Source organism: Haemaphysalis longicornis, unplaced genomic scaffold (assembly GCF_048455015.1).
Source record: "Haemaphysalis longicornis isolate Haplotype H1 unplaced genomic scaffold, Haemaphysalis longicornis Haplotype H1 scaffold_1, whole genome shotgun sequence".
NCBI lineage: Eukaryota > Metazoa > Arthropoda > Arachnida > Ixodida > Ixodidae > Haemaphysalis > Haemaphysalis longicornis.
In genome coordinates, this window is record NW_027526203.1 from 207484658 (window position 1) to 207505157 (window position 20500).

General features: G+C 47.0%; 1 protein-coding gene across 1 annotated transcript in view; it reads right to left on the reverse strand.

Moving 5' to 3' along the window:
* LOC144156877 (presequence protease, mitochondrial-like) overlaps positions 1-20500 on the reverse strand; it is a 229479-nt gene that overhangs the window by 138399 nt on the left and 70580 nt on the right. The window contains exon 15 of the mRNA XM_077688398.1: positions 594-710. Within this exon, the coding sequence (XP_077544524.1) occupies positions 594-710 (117 nt within the window). The remainder of the gene's footprint in view (positions 1-593; positions 711-20500) is intronic.

The following is a 20500-nucleotide window of genomic DNA, read 5'->3' on the forward strand; positions in this document are numbered from 1 at the left end:
ATCCAATAGAACTAATTTACGACCTTAATGCTTGTTGCCAATAGTACTAGAGATTTTCCGGAAAAAAAAATGCAACGCTGACACAAACACAAGAGCAATGCATAAACTTGTAAGATCTTGGATATTGTCTAATCATATCGCAAGAAAAGTTTGCATTATTTTGTGACACTGCTGCAGTTGTTGCAGCTGCTGCATACACTGCATAGTATTTCTTCTTCTTTCAGGATTTATAAAATAAATAGTGCTTTATTAAGCAGATAAACAATGAACAGTGTGCTTATTTGCAATGCAAAGAAAAACATGTTTGACAAATTCACTTCAGTATCCCTTCAATGCAGTTCCACAGTACAGTAGAAGCAATCTGATACTACCCCTTTTGTTACAGGGTGAAGGTGCGATACAGCTGCAACTTCTATAGAGCACATCTCTTCCCTATTTTTAAGATCAGAACTTAAAAAAAAAAGCAAAAAAAAAAAAAAAAAACATCTCACTGTGGCTAGCCTAAAACTGTGGCCCTTCTGCAATGCACCAATTTTGGAAAGGCAAAACACCAACCCAGCCTGAGGCATCTCAAGAGAAACTGCCCCACTCACCCATGTTTAGATGGTTGAGTTTCGTCATCTCAATGGTGGGGGCAACGTCCTCGAGCCTAAGGCGCGGCAGGCAGCTTTCATCTTCCTTTTTAGACTGATGCTCCAGCAACTGTAGGCCTGCAAAGGCATCCACAAGCCACAATGAGAACAAGACAGTTATTAATGCAGGAGTCCACAAGTTCAGGCCTAGCTTTTCTTAAGACCGTATTTACTCGAATCAAATGCGCACCTTTTATCAAGAACAATAAGTCCCAAAATCACATGCGCGTTGCAATCGAGTACGACTCAAAACTGCAGCACCGTATTGCCATCGATGTTTCGAAATGGCCGCTTGGCTAAACGCTGATTGCATAGCCACATGCAACAAGTGTACCAGCGCTTTTAGTCTGTGCATGTTTGCCTGTTGTCTGTGTAGCCGCCAAACCCCCCCCCTTTTTTTTGCGCTCCTCTGTTCTTTCTGCCACGAAGTTCCCCACTGCGAAGACACGGCGGGTTCACCACGATGCTGCGTTTAGAAAGAAAGTAATCTTGTGTGCAGAAAGCGATGTAAATCGGGCCGCATCCCGTGCGTTCAGTGTTCCAGAGACCTGGCGCAAGCAGAAAGAAAATTTTACAAGGAAGGCAACACAGGAAGTGTTCAGCCGACCAAAGAAGGGATGATGAAGATCCGCTGGCGGAGTACGTGCAGCAGCAGCAGCGAGCGGCTCGGAGACCCGCAATGACAGAGCTGCTGAAGATTCTGGCGATGCAGCTAGCGTTGCAGCAAGATGATGATGTTAGGTTTTCTTGGCGCAAGGGCATCAAGGCCAAAGAGCGCCCGTACTATGGTGAGGATTATTCAAGTGAGAATATATAGTACAGAATATATAATAAAAGGTATCTCAGATTTCTGCTAAAAAAAAAGAATTGGTGTAGAGGGCCAAGTAAAAACATTTGACACTATGACAGGCATTTTCTACGTGCACCCCTTGCCACCATCTTTGCGGTAGCAATGAGTGGCCCTACCGGGTTCTAGCTCGGCTCACGGGTGATACGACACATACCTTAAAAAATCTACGTCTGAGAGGTACTTAAAAACACGGTTAGTAGAGAAAAGTGGCTCGTCTGATAAAAACAGCAATGGGTGTTGAGGGGTCATGCGTGTGTACAATTCTGGAAAATGAAGCTTTCTTTGCGGTTCAAGTAGTTTGCATTCTACCAGTACGTGAATGACTGATAGCGACCCTCCACACCTCAAGCAGCGTGGCTGTTCTGTTCCTTTCAATAGGTACGCATGTGTAGCATGGGTATGGCCTATGCGCAGTCTACAGAGAGTAACCTCTGTGATCCTGTCTCGTTTCTCACAGATCGGTCTACCTAACTTAGGTTTTACCATGTGCAATTTGTTTGCTGTTTGCCCATTCCAATCGTCCTGCCATTGGTCGCGCAGCCTCTTACGTACGTACACTTTAAGATCCTCGTACGGGACGCTTTGAATATCTAGGTCACTCCGAAGAGCTGCAGTTACAGCATTCCTGTCTGCTTGCTCATTTCCGGCTATGCCGCAGTGACCTGGGACCCAACAGACAGTGATTTCAAGTTTTTGTTTGTGGGCTGAGCACAGTAGTTTTAGCAATTGATTAAAGACTGGATTTTTTTGCAACTTTCCTGACGCTAAAGCCTGCACAGCACTTTGAGAATCAGTGAATATCACTGACTTTTGGACATTGTTCTCAATAATATATTCTACAGCCAATACAAGGCCGTGTGTTTCAGCAGTGAATATAGATGTGGCTTCAGGCATAGTCTTTGACGTGGAAAAGTTTGGACCATGTGCAGCACATGATACTGCACCAGCTGACTTGGAAGCATCTGTGTAGAACTCAGATGCTCTGTACTTGTTCTGCAAAAACAAAAAATGCTGCATAATTAATTCCTTTGGAGCGGTTCTTTTGTCAATCTTCATAAAAGAGAGATCATAAGAGATAGGGTAGAGATCCCATGGAGGGACAAAGTCAGCAAAGCTGGTTTTCTGAGCGTCAGTGAAGGATATTCCCAGGCCTGCGGCCAGTGCCCTCACCGACAGAAGGAATGGCTCAGCCATGGCAGGTCGCTTTTCAAAAAGCTTGATTGCCTGGTTACCTAGAGTGCTGTTCGGGTGTCCGGTCAAGGATGTCACTTTTAGAGCATAATTCAACCCAGTGTACTTCCGCTGTGTTTCAAGAGACCACTGATTGGCTTCCACATACAGGCTTAAAACAGGGCTTGTTCGGAAAGCGCCTGTAGCCAGACGAAGGCCAAGATGGTAGACAGGGTCTAACATCTTTAGTGCTGTTCTCACGGCAGATTGATAAACAAGACACCCGTAGTCGATGCGGGACCTCACAAGGCTATTGAATAAGGCCATAAGGCACTTTGTGTCAGTACCCCAAGACTGGTGTGAAAGGACTTTCAGGATCCTGACTGTATCCAAACATTTAACTTTAAGGCGTTCGGGGTGTGCAATGAATGAAAGTTTGTCATCAAGCACAACCCCAAGGAACTTGTGCTCCTTTTTTACTGCTATGGGTGTTTCATTGAGTTTAATAACAGGATCTGGGCGGATACCACGCTGCCTAGAGAAGACCACACACGTGCTTTTTTCTGGGTTAAAACAGAAGCCATTCTCATCTGCCCATTTTGTAAGTTTGTTTGCAGCTAGTTGGATTTGCCTCTCACAAATGGACATATTACATGATTTAAACGCAATGTGCACATCATCAACATATAGCGAGTAGGATATGGAGCGAGGCAGTGCAGTTCCTAAGGAATTCATTTTAACAATAAAAAGGGTGCAGCTGAGCACACCACCCTGCGGCACTCCATTTTCTTGGACGAACATCTTCGAGAGGACATTTCCAACCCTAACCTGAAAGGTGCGCTCCGAAAGATAATCTTTCAAACTGTTCAGCATGTTTCCACAAACTCCAAGGCGGCGCAGATCGCAAAGAATACCGTAACGCCAGGCTGTGTCGTATGCTTTTTGGAGGTCAAAGAAAACTGATAAACAATGCTGCTTATGAACAAATGCATCCCTGATGTAGGATTCATTAGCCACTAGGTGGTCTGCTGTCGATCTACCAGAGCGAAAACCCGCCAGGCGATTGTCTATAATACCATGGTACTCAAGAAAATAGATAAGGCGACGGTTAATCATTTTTTCGAAGACCTTGCATAAGCAACTGGTTAAAGCGACCGGTCTGAAACTAGTTGCAAGTGATGGATCTTTCCCCTCCTTTAGAATCGGCACCACAATAGCTTCTTTCCACACTTTTGGAAATAGCCCTGCACGCCAGATCTTGTTCAAAAACAGTAAGAGCGCTTCTAGCGTGTCATCGTGCAGGTGCTTAATCATGGTGTATGTTATTCGGTCTCGACCTGGTGATGATTTACCACAAGTAGTGAGCCCCACTTTAAGCTCCTGCATAGTGAAGGGGTAATTATACCCTACCTCAGACTGCCGTTTTTCACGTACAATCTTCCGTTCCTCTGCATTCTTGTGTCTCAGGAAGTTATTTGAATAGTGAGCTGAGCTTGATACATACTCAAAATGCTTGCCTAGGGCATTCGCTTGGTCTTGTAAAGTGTCTCCACTTGTGCTGACCAAAGGGTACGTAAGAGTGTTACTTCCTCGGAGTGCTTTAAGACGCGGCTTTCAACTTCGGAAAAATGACCAAAACATCGTTTTTTTGAAACCCACATATTCGGCTTCTATGTTTCCTATTCTGTGCGTCTGCAAAGTTTTTACGCTGAAAAGCGTCGCAAAGTGGCATAAAAAAATACTTTTGTCAGGCGCGGTGACAAACTATCAGCGCAAAAGGGCGAAAAAACGGCAGTTTTCGGAGCGCTCTATCTCCGCAACGGTGCCACCGGGCGCGGCCATTTTGATATGGTTAGATCGGCCGAGCGATCGTCTTTCCCGTTCCGCTCGTCTCTTTTATCTTCGTTCATTCACAAACGCACAAACGGCAGAAAAGAAACGACGCACAAACGAAACTAGAAATAGATGCTGAAGCGCTATTGGTCCTCCGGTCGGGGCACAGAACAGCGACCCTCCTGATTGGATGTCGCGGGCGCAACGCAAGATGGCGGCCGCCTGAGCTGCGTAGCGAGCGGATTGAGTTCATTTTCGCCGCTTCGCTCGGCCGAGTTTCTGTTCAATCTGTGGTATTCAACACGGACGTTATCGCGATGGGAATGCCAGAGATAACGAGCCAGATTACGGGAAGTTGTGGGGCTCGAAAGGCGGAGGTCATCGAACGTTTCGTGGTGCGCGTGACTCTACCGTCGCCAGACCCCGGAGGGTGACGCGGTGTGCGCGCTTGCGATAGCGGTTCGTGAAGTGAACTTTTAGTCGGATTTGCGATGTTTACACGCTTAGTTATTGCTGTGTTTTGACTGTGGGCTCGCTAGCCTTGAGAAAGAAACGGTCGACGCGTCAAACGCTGCGGCGCGCACGGCATAGCCGACGCGCATTGGAGCATCACATGACTGGGCAACCGGTTACGATTGAACGCCAGTAGTTGTAATTAATGCCTGCGACGTTAGTTTTAATCTTAAAAGCGACCTGACCAGCCATATCAGGTATAATCAAAGCTCGATATGTCGCGGTAAGCGTGCGCTGCGATGCGCGCGAGCCATATCGCCTTTCTTGCGCAACGTTTCCCGTGCACTTGTAATTTTCATGCAAACAGGTTTTGAGTTAGTAATATCATGCAAACAGGTTTTGAGTTAGTAATATAGGAATAAAAATATGCTCTCTGCTTTAAAAATGTACGTTACTGTGGCAGCATTTAACAGTGATTTTTTTAGGGAAATTATTGATACCATTGCTCAGGGCATACTAGCTGTGCTGCGAGAAATATTGGATGCCTTGAATGTCAAAAGTAGTAAAAAAAATATGCTCTTGCATTGAAGTTGGGAGTTATGCAGAATACTCTACCAAGCTTCAAAGTAGCTCATTTTCAACCTTGTGGTATGCAAACTTTTGGCAATGAACACCTGCACTATGAGTACTAAGTTGCTGTGCCAGGCAAGAAAAACATGAAAAAAAAGCCAAAAATGTTCAAATTTAAGTTAAAAAAATGCTTAACTTGTTGCCATGGTGACAACACTGCAAAAGGAGGTTGTCCAGTGCGATACAGCCAACCAACTAACCTACTTTGCATTGAAAGCCCATTGAAACCCATCTCCCCTGCGTTTGGTTTGCAAAGGGGGGTATGTACTCTTCACGGAGGAGCTGAAAATGATGTTTTCTGGAAAGAGAAAGGCTGAAAAGGCACTCCAATTTCAAGGCAAGGCCTTCCAGAAGCCCCATGTTCAAAAAGACATGAAAGGCTACAACCGTGACGACTTTTGATATGTGAAACCTATGTTGCAACTTCGGAAGCCGTTTTCTCAAAACAGTTTTTTTTGCCACCTGTGTCGCTTGTCCCAGGGATTTCTTCGTGACCGCTGGGTCTATTTTGATTCCGTTTCTTGCATTACATTCCTTGATGAACTGTTCAGGTCGTGACACTTTTAGTTTTCCAGATTTGTTTTTTGTGATTTTTTTATTCAAATAATCGTTCACAGTTGACATGCCTGTTGCACATTAACCTCTAAAAAAATGAAAACTAAAAAACATTGTGTTGTAAAAAAAAAATTCTAAAACTGTCACGACCTCGTCCATTCATTTGGGAATGCAAAGCACTTCGAACAAGTTTTCTATCGTGTTTTATAAGCCGCTCAAGCTCGGTACAAGCGGAACAGAAAGAAAATTTCATACATAAAAAAGTTATCAAAATATTAACTTCAAATTTTTATGGTGTTATCACAGAAGCATTTCCAGTTGCTGTGCCAATTTTCATCAAAATCCACAAAGAAATAAAAAAGTTGATTTTGAAAGCCACGTCCCCCCTTAATTCTCCTCCATACTTTCCGCGTGTCAGTATACGATGTGATTGATGACACAAAACGATTCCAGCTTTCTTTTTTCGCAATACGCCGAATCCGTCTGCCATTGGCCTTTGCCCGCTTGAAAAGTACCAAGTTTTCAGTCGTTGGGCACCTACGCAAGACACCCCATGCCTTATTCTGTTCCTTACGGGCCTGCCTGCAATCATCATTCCACCAAGGTTTTGGCTTAGCAACCCTACTAGAAGAAGTCTGGGGGATGGACTTCAGCGCAGCTTCAATTATATGGGTGGTCAGAGTCTCAGCAGCTTCATCAATACCAAGGTTGTCTATAAGTGTATAGTGACACTCAGAGAGCTCTTTGAATTTTTTCCAGTCTGCGGCCTCCTCCTTGAATTTTTGTGGGCATGGAGTGTTGTCTTGTTTATTGTCTACAAGCTTGAGGCTTACTGGAAAGTGGTCACTTCCGTACAGGTTATTAATGACCTTCCACTGGAGTGCTGGAAACAGAACTGGAGAGGCTATGGCGAGATCTATGCAGGAGTACGTGGCATGTGTTGTGTTATAATATGTTGGGTCTTTCTTGTGTTATAATATGTTGGGTATGCATGCTCCAGATGATAGCAGAAACTTTTCAACGAGGCGTCCTCTAGCATCCGTGCGTGCAGAACCCCAGAGTGGGTGGTGAGCATTACAATCCCCAACTAGCAGATACGGCTCTGGCAGCTGATCAACTAATGTTTCAAACTCCATACTGGAGAGCCCGTGGTCTGGAGGTATGTACAGTGAGCATACTGTTACAAGTTTATTAAAGATAATGGCTCGTATGGCTACAGCCTCTAAACTGGTCTGTAGCGGTAAGAACTGGCATGCCACTGATTTTTGCACGATAATCGCAACTCCTCCAGAGGGATGCATGCAGCCATCCCTGTCTTTCCTAAATACAGAGTAGTTCTTTAAGAAGTTAGTTTGGTTCGTCCTCAAGTGTGTCTCCTGGAGACACATAATACTTATTTGGTGTTGTGACAACAATTCATAGATATCGTCCAAGTTTTTCAGGAGGCCTCTGCAGTTCCATTGGACTACATTATCAGTTACCATCAGATTATGCTGAACAAGGATTAAGGAAGTGCCATGCTGTCACCCTCCCAGGCTCAAGACACCTTCCCAGGAGCCGTGACCCTAGGTGTCTTTTGCTTTGAACGGTCGAGCGACGTGCCGCGGCCTATCGGCGTACCGCGCAACGGAGGGCTTGGCGTTGTGTCCATGGCTTCTTGCGAAGCCTCGTCAGCAGGGCTAGGCTGGCTGGTTGCGGCAGCCTGCCTCTCAGCAGGGACCAGCACTGCAGTGCCAGCAAGGGGCCTAGCGTTGGCATCAAGGGGTGCTGGGGCAGCCCTTGACGCTTCTTTTGTGGCATGTGCAGTGGCCTTAGCCACCGGCACTGAGGGGGCTTGGGGTGTCCCTTGGGGCCTCACTGGGAGGGTTCCAAGGGGAACTCGAACCGAGTGTAGCGCCGCCCCCCGTCGCGCTACATCGGCAAAGCTAGTGTGTGTCAGGAACAGTCTCTGTCGTGCTTCCCTAAAGATAATGTTTTCTATACTTCAGAGCAATTATTTTTTTTTCTTTCTTCCATTGCGGGCACAAGCGCGAGTACGCGGCGTGCTCTCCCATGCAGTTTACACAGTGGAGTGGAGCTTCACAGGTGTCAGACAAGTGGTCGGGGAGGCTACATTTTGGACATGCTGCCTTGCCTTGGCAGCTCAATGAACCATGGCCAAATCTTTGGCATTTATAGCAGCGTCGGGGGTTTGGAATATACAAACGCACAGGGATTTTAACGTAGCCTGCCTCGACAGACTCGGGCAGTACACTGGTCGAGAATGTGATGATTACATGCTTGGTCGAAATTTCCTTCCCATCTCTACGTATTTTGATTCGTTGAACATTCACAACATTCTGGGCCTCGAACCCTTCCAGGAGTTCTTGCTCAGCCAAGTTCAGAAAGTCTTCATCAGAGATAACACCTCTGGTAGTATTCATGGATCGGTGGGGACTGATGCTCACAGGATTGTCGCCAACAGTGGTTATTTTCGTCAACTTGGCACACTGAGCTGCATCTTGTACTTCTAGGAGAAGGTCACCGCTTCCCAACTTGCTTACTTTATAACCGCCGCCTAGCTCATTCGTTAGAACTTTGGCTACCAAGAATGGTGACAGACGTCTCATTGACAAGCCTTCTTTTTCACAGTGCATGACATGGAACTTTAGGAAATTTTCTGACTTTTTAGGAGTGAAAAACTGCTGGACTGCTTCGTTGCGTCCCCGTTTTGGAGGACGATCATGGGATGCAGAAAATCTTGTTGCCATAACAAGTGAAATCAATTCAGCAGCTATGCTGGCCGCCCACCACCGAGCCCAACCTGGGAACGCGCTAGATGCGCGTTAGCCATACATAGCTGCTATGACCCTGTTTAAGTCCTCAAGGTTGATTCCTTACCCAGGGTTAACCCTCGCCGCCTGGAAATGTGTGGAAATGAGGAAAAGAACAGATGACAGGATAGGGGTAGAAAGGAAGACAGGAAGGTGAAAGAGCTGAGAGGGAGGCAGGAAAAGGCGACTGGCTGGTTCCCCCCGGGCGGGTCAGACCGGGGGCACCGTCTGCGAAAAGCAGGGGCCAAAGTGGTGTGTTGCCTCTACCGGGGGGCCATGAAAGTCCAAAACAACCCCGGCTTTGGCTCAGCCACCAGGATTCCCTTTTCCCCGGACACGGCTCAGCCACGCACAGCCGGGGCGTGGGTGGGTCCAACCCACATGTGCTCGGGTCCGTGGTGTTGCAAGTCACCAAGTGCCTACGGCAGTAGGCACCCCTGCGGAGCTCGGGACCGTGGTGGCGCTACTCACCAAAACACCTTGGGTACACAAGGTGCCCCCTGCGGGGCGTTGCAGCAAGGACTACTGCGGTGGGAGTTCAAGGCCAGCAGGTGCTCGATAACAAATTTCATGAAGAGGAAAGGTTTTTCACTTCGCCGGTGGACAACAGGCATATGCCAGAAGTTGCCAGTGGAGTTTGAGTAAAAACTGGACGCATTTCAGCCGTATGTCTTGAATTTGCATCGCAAGAACGACTACGTGCTCAGGCAAATCAGAAACGCGGATCAAACGCAGCTATACTTCAATATGCCCGCCACCACAACCGTGGTGAAAAAGGACGCCAAGCATGTTCAAGTGTTGTCGTCTGGCCACGAAAAAATGAGCAACAGCAATGCTTTGCTGCACTGCCAACGGGCACAAACTTGCCCCCTACCTCATTTAAGCGCAAGACACTCCTGAAAGAAATTGTGTTCCCCAGTGGCGTGATCGTGCACGCAAACAAAGAGGGGTGGATGACGACGGACTTGGTGGCTGATTGGATAGACCACATGTAGCAGAAGTGACCTGGCGCAAGCTTGGGCCGGCGTGCAATGCTTGTTCTGGACGCATTCAGGAGTCGCCTCCATGAGCGCATTGAGGACAAACTTGCCACTTGCAACACTGACCTTGTTGTAATTCCCGGTGGCATGACCTCCCAACTGCAGCCACTGGACGTTTCTCTAAACAAGCTAGTCATCGACCGGATTCGGGCGGTGTACACCGAGTGACTTGTTGGTGACAGCCATAAACTGACATTTAACAACCGAATAAAGCATGCCTCTCTGCAAGACTTCGACGGATGGGCGAAGGATGCATGGTGCACGATCCCGCCTACCATGGTGAGCAAGGCATTCAAAAAACGTGGCATTTTTTTCAAAGGCATTCAAAAAACGTGACAAGTAAGAACACGCCGCCGGTGCCGCCCAAAGGCGCTGCCCCCAACCGCCGTCGTGGTGACTATCTTGCTGGCAAGAACGGCACATTTCATTTCGTGCCACCCTTGGAATGAACCTTGTTTGTTCCAGGTGAGAAAAAGAACTTTTGTGATAAATAATGGTCTAGTTTGCAATACAATCAAAAACGTAGTGGTTTTTTTTTTTTTTTTTTTTTTTCAGACAGTGAAAAACGGGTGCGCATTACAAACAAGGGCGCGTCAGATTAAGCTGTAATTCTAAAGCCCCTCCCCCGTTAACCCCTTGAGGGTCGAATTTTTTCGCAAAATGCAACCCCCCCAGGGTCGATTTTTGTTATTGCTGATTTAAATTATTCGGATGAATCTATTTCGAGAAAAAATTGTAATTTTTTTAGGGTAACCATAAAGTGGCAAAAAAATCGTTTGGGTTGTTACATACATGCGGTTTATTCATGGGTAACACAAGAAAAATTCCAAATAAAAATGAGAGCGTAACAAGCCGGCACCTTTTGAGTGAATTGAAATCAGAGATAGACATCAGTTTTGCGGGCGCAAAAAGCGGGAAGCACGCGGAGGACGATACTAAAACCAGCCGCTGCGCGAGACGGCACACCGCTACTATAAAATACAAAAAAAAAAGGAGAAAAGAGCCTCATCAGTTTCACAGGCACCCGGTGGGCGATACGCAGCGCGCCCCCTCATTACCGGATGCACAATCGATAGCCGGCGCGCCGTGAAGTAAATCATAAAAAAAGGAAAACAAAATCATTTGACGTATTTCCGCAGTGTGGCAGCACATGCCAAGCAAAATAAGTTGGCGAAAAAGGCGCGCTTTTTAAACATACAAGCGATGACATACATATACGTCATTGACCATTTTGAAGGTGTTTGCAGAGAACGTATACCGTACTTATTCGAATCTAAGCCGATAGTTTTTTTGAAATACTGATATATCAAACTCCAGGGTCGGCTTGGATTCGAGGATTTTGAAATACGCGCCAATTTCCAAGTGAAGTGGTGCACAGCTAGCGCCACCCAGAAAAGAAAGTATTGTAGCCATTACTAGACGAGCCAGTAGCCATTAAGGGCCATAGGCCGCCATTTTGAATTGTGCAGATAGTGGCCTGCGTGCGGTGTGGCGCTTGGTCAGGCCTCTCAAGCTTGGACGTTCCCTGTCTTCCCTATAGGCGGCGTAAAAATCGACGCCCCACGTGACCAACCTAAAGCGCTGTTTTCGACCATCAAGCCCACCAGACGGCGCAGGCAAAATGTTACTTTTGGTATAGAATACAAAACATTCATTCCGTGACTCAAAGAGCCCACACAGTTCGCTTACAATGTGTTATTTAAAAATACTATTAACAAGTTCCGCATCAAACATCCGTTGAGCAAAAATGTACGCAACTTTTTACGAACAGCCGACTGGTGCACCACCTCGTTTCTGAATTCGCAACCACAAAGCCGCCAATTCAAATTGAAACCGCTGCAACGGCCGACCGTTTCAATGTGCGCGGAGCACCGGTTTCGTGACTGTTATTGCTGTTATATGCTTTTGCGTCCATCAGTTGTTGAGAGGACTGGCAAAACACGTGAATTGAGTGCTTGTGGAATGACAAATGTGGGAAATTCCGCATCGGAAGGCAGCTGTCGAGGCCAGAATATTCGATTCTTCCAACAGAAGGTGAGTGTTATGCACTCCGCTAGAAAGACGGTGCAAAGGAAACCGTTGTCGCCGTCAATACTTCATTTGCGCCCTTCGTTCGAAATCTTAGCGCAAGTGAACGAGTTGTTATGGCAAAAAAAAAAATGTTGTCACGAAAGCGACGTACAATTGCAGCGATCGAAATGAAATGATGTCCTGGCCTCTGTAAACTTGCGGATGTCAATAAACGATTTGTTCTCACTTGCTGCTCACTGTGGTCTGTGCCAGTCGAGGCCATCTGGTCACCTGGCGTAACATCACTTCACTAGCGCGGCGCAAGTAAACACGCGACCAGCGTGCCAGCCAGGAGCCAGCAGGAGCAGCCACGGCCGGACTCGACGCCCCTTTCGCGCGCGGGAGGAGGAGAGTCGAGTCCGGCCGTGGAGCAGCGAGCCGGCGGCCGCCGTGCGAGGGCAGCCATGTTATTAAGGAGCTCAAGCGGCCTGTGCAAAAAGCATCCGCCATGTTTACAAAGCCGTGTTTACAGCGCCATCAAGCGGGCGTACTGGGTAGTTCACGACGCCGCCACTACGCTTTTTCTGGCACTACAGGCAAAGCTAGACCTTTGCTTCTCTAAAAATCCTCCCTGTTCTGTGGTTTGGTTTTGACAGCGCAAAAAGAAGCGGTGCCATTATAGTGGCGCTTTAAAAAGAAAGGTTGTTTTAGCTGCGGAGTTGTCGTCGAACGTTCAAGCCGGGCGGGACTTTGGCGTGGATGAAAAAAATGTCCGTCGTTGGAGGACGCAACGGGAGAGGATATTGCGTCTTTGCGTGCGCTGCAACGAGGTTGGCAATCACCGGACCACGAGAATGCCGTCACCATGAAATGGAGATGGCATTGGCTGACTTCGTTCAGACGCAGCGAGCAGCTGCCCTTCCAGTAACGACGGAAGTGCTCCAGGCAAAAGCAAGGGAGCTTTTAAGGGAACGAGGCTTATCGCGGGCACACCTCAAAGCCAGTCTGGGCTGGCTACAGAAATTCATGAAGTACTTCGGCTTTAGCCTCCGTCATCGAACCTCAATCGCCCAGAAGTTGCCCGGCGATTTTGAAGAGAAACTGATTGAGTTCCAGCACCGCACCTTCATGTTCAATAAACGTGTTTTCTTTTTGTGAACGCTGACCTCGCCTTTTTGTTCGGCCTACATTCGAGGCAAGTTTTTTTTTTTTTTCGCGCCTTCGGACTTTCGGGGGTCGGCTTAGAATCGGGGCCGGCCTAGATTCGAATAAATACGGTATGTACGTCCGTGACCTTGAAAGGGTTAAAAGATTCACTCTTACCAGGATGAAAGTTTTCAACCCCTGGTGAAACCGCAAACACCTAGCAACAACAAAAACCTCAAATGAATAACCAACGTAAAAAAATGACTTCAAAGGTGTGGGGCATTTGATCCTTAACTCTTTCACGACGGCGCCATAGGCAATCGGAAGCCAGCGTCCGATGATTTTAAATCTCCCGCAAAACCTGAAACCCGCGCTCCACAGACAACTATCGCCATCTGGTGTGTTCATTGGCAACTTCTCTTTCAATTTCGGTTTTGTTTGTTTATGTGTCTTGTGTGGTGGCAGCGTAGCAAGAGAAATTTGAATCGAAGGGGGAGGGGAGGAGGAAAAATGGCGTCGCGTTCGCACCGCGCTCCGCGCAGTCTTGCTGCTGTTGCAAGCACTTCGGCAGCTCCTGCTGTCGATTTTTCTGATTTTGGCAGCAGTGATGAGTCAAGCAACGATGTGGGATCTTCGGATTTCAGTTCCGACGACGAAGCTCCGGTTCAGGTACCTCGCACTTCAACAAGCGCTGGCAGGTAAGTTTCGTTGTGACTCCGCGCTGTATTTATAAAGAAAACGCGCTTCTTACCTGACGACTGCAGTTTTACTTTTGTGTTTAGGGTCTCGACAACGTACGGCCAGGATATCTTGCCGAATGCACCGCGCCGTATCCAGTTTTTACCCTCGAGACAGCCTGGTGCCCATGTCGGAGCAGCGCTGAGGAGTGACGGACGTCGGTTCTCGAGAGCGCTGGATTTTTTTCTTTTATTTTTCACTACGGAGGTGATGAAGACTTTGTGTGATAACACAAATAAGTATGCCTGGATGCATATTTTAGAGCGACAAACGTACTCTAGACCTGACGGCTCCTGGGAGGAAGTGAATCCACTGGAGATGCTGAGACTGATTGGCATCATCATTTACATGGGCGTTGTTGAACTGCCGCGACTCCACCCATACTGGCGGACAACAGGAATATTTTGCGGCCTTCTCCCACCAAATGTTATGCCATGGGACCGATTTCTTGCATTGCTGTCATTCCCGAGTGTCGGGGACCCCGAAGACACTACAGCTGCGGCGTCTTTTGGAAAGACTTGGAGGGTAGAGTGGCTGTTGCAGCACATAAATGAAAAATCGGTAAATTTGTTTCAACCGAAGCGCGACCTTGCAGTCGATGAACGAATGGTCAAATCTAAAGCCCGGTCAGGAATAAGGCAGTACATTCGAGACAAAGTGACAAAATTTGGTTATAAGCTCTGGGTGTTGGCAGATTCGAGGACCGGGTACACACTTCAGTTCCTTGAGTACACTGGAAAGCGTGAGACACCAGGGCCCCATGGCTTAGCCTTTGATGTAGTCAACAGGCTTTGCACAGCGTATGTCGATCAGGGCTACAAAATTTATATAGATAATTTTTATACGTCCGCAAAACTTATTGAACACCTACTCGAGCACAAGACTCTTGCATGCGGCACAACCCTTCACAGCAACCTTTCCACTAGTTGCAGCCACAGTTTCATTCTAAGTGCTCAAATGAACTTTTGTGTGTGCACTTCAAAATGAACAGTATGAACATGAAATGGCTAGCGCAGACAGACAGCAGCTGATCTCAAAAAACGAGTGCACATTTAAAACTGGGGCAGCCATTACTGGTGAGCGCATTGTCCCTTCACAGTCATCTCATGGACGCACTTAGCTTAACAAGGCTTCTAGTGATGTTTGAAAGAATAACCTAAGCATTACCGCCACCTGGCTTCCAGTAACAAGCTCAAAAGCCTTTTAACACTGAACCCATGGCCCTAAGTGAATTTGCCACATTCTCATTTGTGGCTGTGTTGTGTGGGTGCCGCCCAATGGCGCTACCCCAGACCGCCGTCGTGGTGACTGTCTTGCCGGCGATAACCGGCACATTTGATTTTGTGCCACCTTTGCAATAAACCTTGTTTGCTCTAAGTGAAAAAAAAGTTGCCTTTTTGGATTAAGTAATGAAAGTATAGTGTGTGATACAATCGAGGACATAGTGTTTTTGTAGCGTTATGTAACTAGGGGTGTGCGAAAATTCGAAACTTTCAAACACTGAAGCGAATCACAAGATCATCAATTCAGCTTTGTATCGAAAAGCACTACTATTCAAGAATTTCTAAATATATTTTTGAGAGTATTTCGAGGTTCGAAAATGCAAAGGAACAGTTGTATTGTTGAACCGGGATACCTAAAATTATGCCTTATTCAAAGCAAGAAATGCCCCATTAAAAACACAAGAAAAAATTATTCGAAGATCCCTTGGTAAATCTGTAAGGATGTGTGAGCACCTTGTGCCTCTCCCTCGCGAACTTGAGGCTCAGCCAAATGCGCCCACCTTGCTTCAGAAGTCTGCAACTCGACAATTCTCACACATCCCTCGTCCACTGTGCCAACTGTACTTCATATCTAGACACGCTTGCTCACTAGCAGTAGCACTGGTTGCCTGTCGCTCCTTTCACTGCCAACAAGTATTACCCTTTTGTCACCGCCATTCCGTGCCTACCCCTTTTGCCGCCCGCACTCGCTGCAGACTGAATTTTAAATGCAACCCACCGCGGTGGCTCAGTGGCTAAGGCGTTGCGCTGCTAAGCACGAGGTCGCAGGTTCGATTCCCGGCCGTGGCGGCCGCTTTTCTGATGGATGCGAAAAGCAAAATCGCCTGTGCGTACGAGATTTCGGTGCACTTTAAAGATCCCCAGGTGGTCTACATTAATCCAGAGCCGTCCACTATGGCGCACCTCATCGCCTGCGCTGCGTCGGGGCGTTAAACCCTACAATCAACAATTTTATGTTGAATTCCAATGGCAGATCCGGAGCACTTTAGGAGCAACTTTTCTGCTCTGTCTGGAGCAGACGCGTTCCAATGGCAGATCGGGAGCAACCAAATCCTGTTCCAATGGCAGATCGGGAGCGCCGTCGCTGCCGAGATCGCACCATGGAGCAAGAAAAGTTGCTCCGCCGAAATCGGCGGAGTCGGCTGGAACTCCCTCGGGCGCTTACGTTTGCCACGTGACGTCGCCACCGTCACCGCCGTCTGCGCTTCCGGTCAGTGCTCGCCTTCTTCGCCTCCTCCAGCCGCGCAGCGTGAGGTGAACGCGCCGGCGGGAACCAGACGATTTCGGTGAAGGCGCGACGCAAAGGATGCTGGGGATTTTCTGTTCCCGTCATGGCTCGGCACTTTGCTCCGGCGGGAGCGGCTGCGTTCCAAAAGCAGCTTCAGGGTACCTGCTCCTCGCAGAGTCGGCGCGCTTTGCGGTGGAGTACGCTGACCGCTCCGGATCTGCCATTGGAATTTAACATTAACTTCTACCACATGTGCGTCAGCTTCCCCAGCGCCGCAGGCCAGCCCCGCGCACGGAGCGAAACCATCGGCTGCCCGCAAAGCAGCCGAAACGAGGGGAGGGAAAAAAAAAAGAAAGAATCCACGTCAGATAAAGTCGCGCACATAGAGGAAGTGACGTCACGGTGTTGCGTCGCTGCTTAGGGGGGTGTGGTTGGCCTGGGCCTCTACGGGATATGATTTGGGAATACGCAGCCGGGTGGCCGGCCGTCTCGAGTGATTCGAAACTGCTGCCATGTGGCGCGCGTTTCCCCATTGGTGCAAGTCATCAGGCTCCTCCCACTGCCGCGCGCGTCGCGCGTCATTTTCTGAGCCAGGCAGAAGCTGCCGCGCGCGCGGAACCGTCGATGCGGCCGTGAAAAAGTCGCATGTTCAAGAGTGGAGTGCAATCAGCATCTTGTCACTGCACGCGTGTCACACGGTAACCAAACAAATTATTTCATTGTTTGAAACAATGAAACAGGAACCTCGACTACCCTGACGAACATGCGCGCGCAAGAAGGCTACGGCAACGCTCTGAATGTGGCTTAGCTTGTCTTGGCTCCACATGTAGTCAAGATGTAGGCCTGATGTCAATGGCACTGCAGCTTGCCTAATGAAACCGAAACTTGAACGCAGTTTCAATATTTGTTCACCCCAAATATTTCTAAATATTGGAAATTTTAAATTCGAGTCGAAGTGAATTCGAATAGTCGCACAAGCCTAGTATATTCTCTTTTTATATGTTTATTATATTCAGCATGAAATGCGTTTGCCGACCTGATATTTATCAATATGCAGCGTGCATGTTAAGACATCTGCGGCGCAAGTGTGTTTATTTTTAAAGAAAAATTCATGCGTTGAGTGCCAGGAAAGAGGCCACCACATTATAAGAGCGTGCGGTTTAAAAGTGAGGCTAATTTTTCATGTCTTGTGTTGCCTTATACAGAGAGTTTGCTTGCTAGAACTGACCCAAATGTTCATGAAACTGCCAGTCACCTAAGTTGTTTTTGCAACTTGTCAGATCATTTGCCTTAACTACACAAATATTGTAACACTTGTGCTTCAGGCCACCACGAGACAAAAGTGGCCCCGATATAAAATACAGAAGGATAGCTTTTGCATGCTTGTTTTATGCCATTGAAAAAATTTAGCAAACCTTTTAATGAACTATTTATTTTTCTACAGCTACTATTATACAAACGTGCTTGAGAAATTGTAAATTTCAGTTTTCTTGTTGGCAATCGCTAAATGTTCGCTTTAATTCGCAACTATTCCAACAAAGTCATTATTTGCTTTGTATAAGCTTCAGAACCCAAAAATCATTATACACCCCCCTACATGTAATCCTTTATTTCAATATTCAGTGAAAGACGCCAGGTTGAAGGCCACAGTGATAAAGTTATGCTCCATTTGTAGTTGTCTCATGAAGTACTGCAATGACATCATACTTGTTTCTAATGTAAATTGAGGCTCCTAAGTGCCCCAAAGCATTTACGTTGAATTGTTTTTTGGTTAATGCTAGTTTTATGTTTGTTAACAGCCAGTTTAGACATGCCCGCAATTCACTAACTGCTGACATGCAGACTTCCAACCACAGCCGACGTTACCAAATTGGCGAGGAGGATGGTGCAAGAAAAACGGCCCTTTTGAATTCGATTTTCTCTGAAAAAATGTGTAAATCTGCTGAACATGCTGGGAAAATCCACTAACACACATTCTGGACTTTAACCTAATGAAGTAATTATTAAGCCATAGTATTTACAACTCTCCTCGGTGTTCCTTTTGTACCCTGCAAGGAAAGTACATAAGGGGGCCTTTGCTGCAAAAAACACCCAGCAAAGAAAATACGCAAAGGGGCCTTTGATGCAAAAAACTGACAGCATAAGAGGTGTTGCAACAATGAATGAGTGTCCTTGAGCATTTTGAGTGAGCGAACTGTTTCTTCAGTTGAGCTCAAACCTTACACGAAGGAGAGACAGCTGGGCGAGTTGGATTTCTTGTATTTGTCTTTCGCGCAGTTAAACTTTTGAATATGAACCTTACACGAAGGTGGCATTTTGTGGTCTATTTTGTTTAACCCAACAAGGAAGGTGACAGCACTTACCGACTTTTAAATGACTAAAAACGATTGTTAACCATTGAAGAGCAGACTTAGAAAATCTTGGAAAAATGACCACCTTAGAAGAAAACCCAATGCGTGATCTTGGTTCACGTGACGGCATAGCCAAATGCAGAGGCAGATGAAAAATTACTTTTTAACAGTGAACCTGTTAAGAAAATCGTTTGTGTATTGTGCCTGCAATTAAAAATACAGTCAAATCTCGGTACAATGAACACCACATTGACGAACTTTTCAGATCAACGAACACTTAAAAAAAATCCCACGCTGACTGTTTATAGCTTTCATGAAACATTATGTCACTACTACGTACTACAGAATATCAAACCTTTCAACTATAACTAATAGCTAATAGCTTAACTAAAACGATCGTTTTATATAATTACGTGTCATATTGCCGCGAACCATGCATTGGGTTTGTTTATTTATGTTTTTCTTTTACCGCCAGGCTGCGCCGGTCTGTGTTATCTGTGTGCCAAGGAATGTGGGTGTTCCATTCTTTCTTTCTATGCCGCATGTGTTATCTCTTCTGATAGGGAGAGCGTTCTGAACTAACGTGAACAGCCTAGAATAATCTTCTTTGTTTTGGGTGTAATCGACGGTTCTAGAAACAGTCGCGCTTAAAGATAAAAAGCCTGCAGAGCAGACGCCGCGGCATTCAATTCCACTCTCCGATGCTCGCCGACGCACGTCAAATTGACTGCTGCTTCGCCGCCTGTGTACTTTTTGAGTTGTTAGGGGAGCAGAAGTTCGCTCCAATAAACGTGCAAGACAACTGCCTCATCTTTGGCTTCGTGACAATATTAACAGCACCTCAGTGCTGCGAACTCATATTCTGAAGTCCGGGATTCTTCGGTTTTGAGTGAAGCTGTAGTCTAGCAGACGACATGGCAAAGCGCAGTAAGCGGATGCTTGCACCTTGCTCCGCGGAAAGCATGAGCCAATGACAGAGGAAAAAAAGGAAGGTGAGGAGCAGCGGACAAAAAATTAAAAATGAAGGGTGGGCAGCCTTTTTTAGGCGACGGCGCTTCAGGTTTTACGGGTGTTATAGAGCACGGAGGAATGCGCGGAGGTTATCTGAGCGTGGGCTCAGAAAACCCAATACAGTCTACGCTCGTTACAGCAGAACCGGCAACAACGGACTTTCGGTTACAACAGACCATTTCTGTTGGTTTGTCTGGTCCCCATGCATTTTAAATGGAGTCCACTCCGCTCATAGCGGACCTGGCTAGAGCAGACTATCGGCTACAACAGACTAAATTTTAGGCGAAAATTGTTTCGACTGAATGTTTATAGCGGACTTCCGCGGGGCCGGCACCGGATGTGCTTTTTCTTTGTTCATTTTGGCAAGAAAACTGTTATGTTTGGCAACATTGCCGACTGCTGGGTCATTGGCGCAGCCAAGTCAAGCCAGTGCCAGTGGCTTTTTTTTTGTGCGACCACCAGCAAGCGGCAAGGTAGCTGATTTCACTGTCGGATAAATTAGGCGTAATTAACACTGTTGAACATCGGGAAAAACAGGCCAACATCGCCAGAAGGACAGGCCTGTCTAAGCAGACGGTCCGCTCTACCGTCAAGAACAACGCCGCTGCCGATAAACGCGACTCCGGTGAGATTGAAAACAGGGCTAACGAATACTCGGAAGTGGTGCACTCAGAGGCGAGTCTGCCCTCGTCAGTTTTTTTTATGTAATACCCCTGTCACACGGGCACTTTCAATCGCGATTGAAGTGAATCGCGAC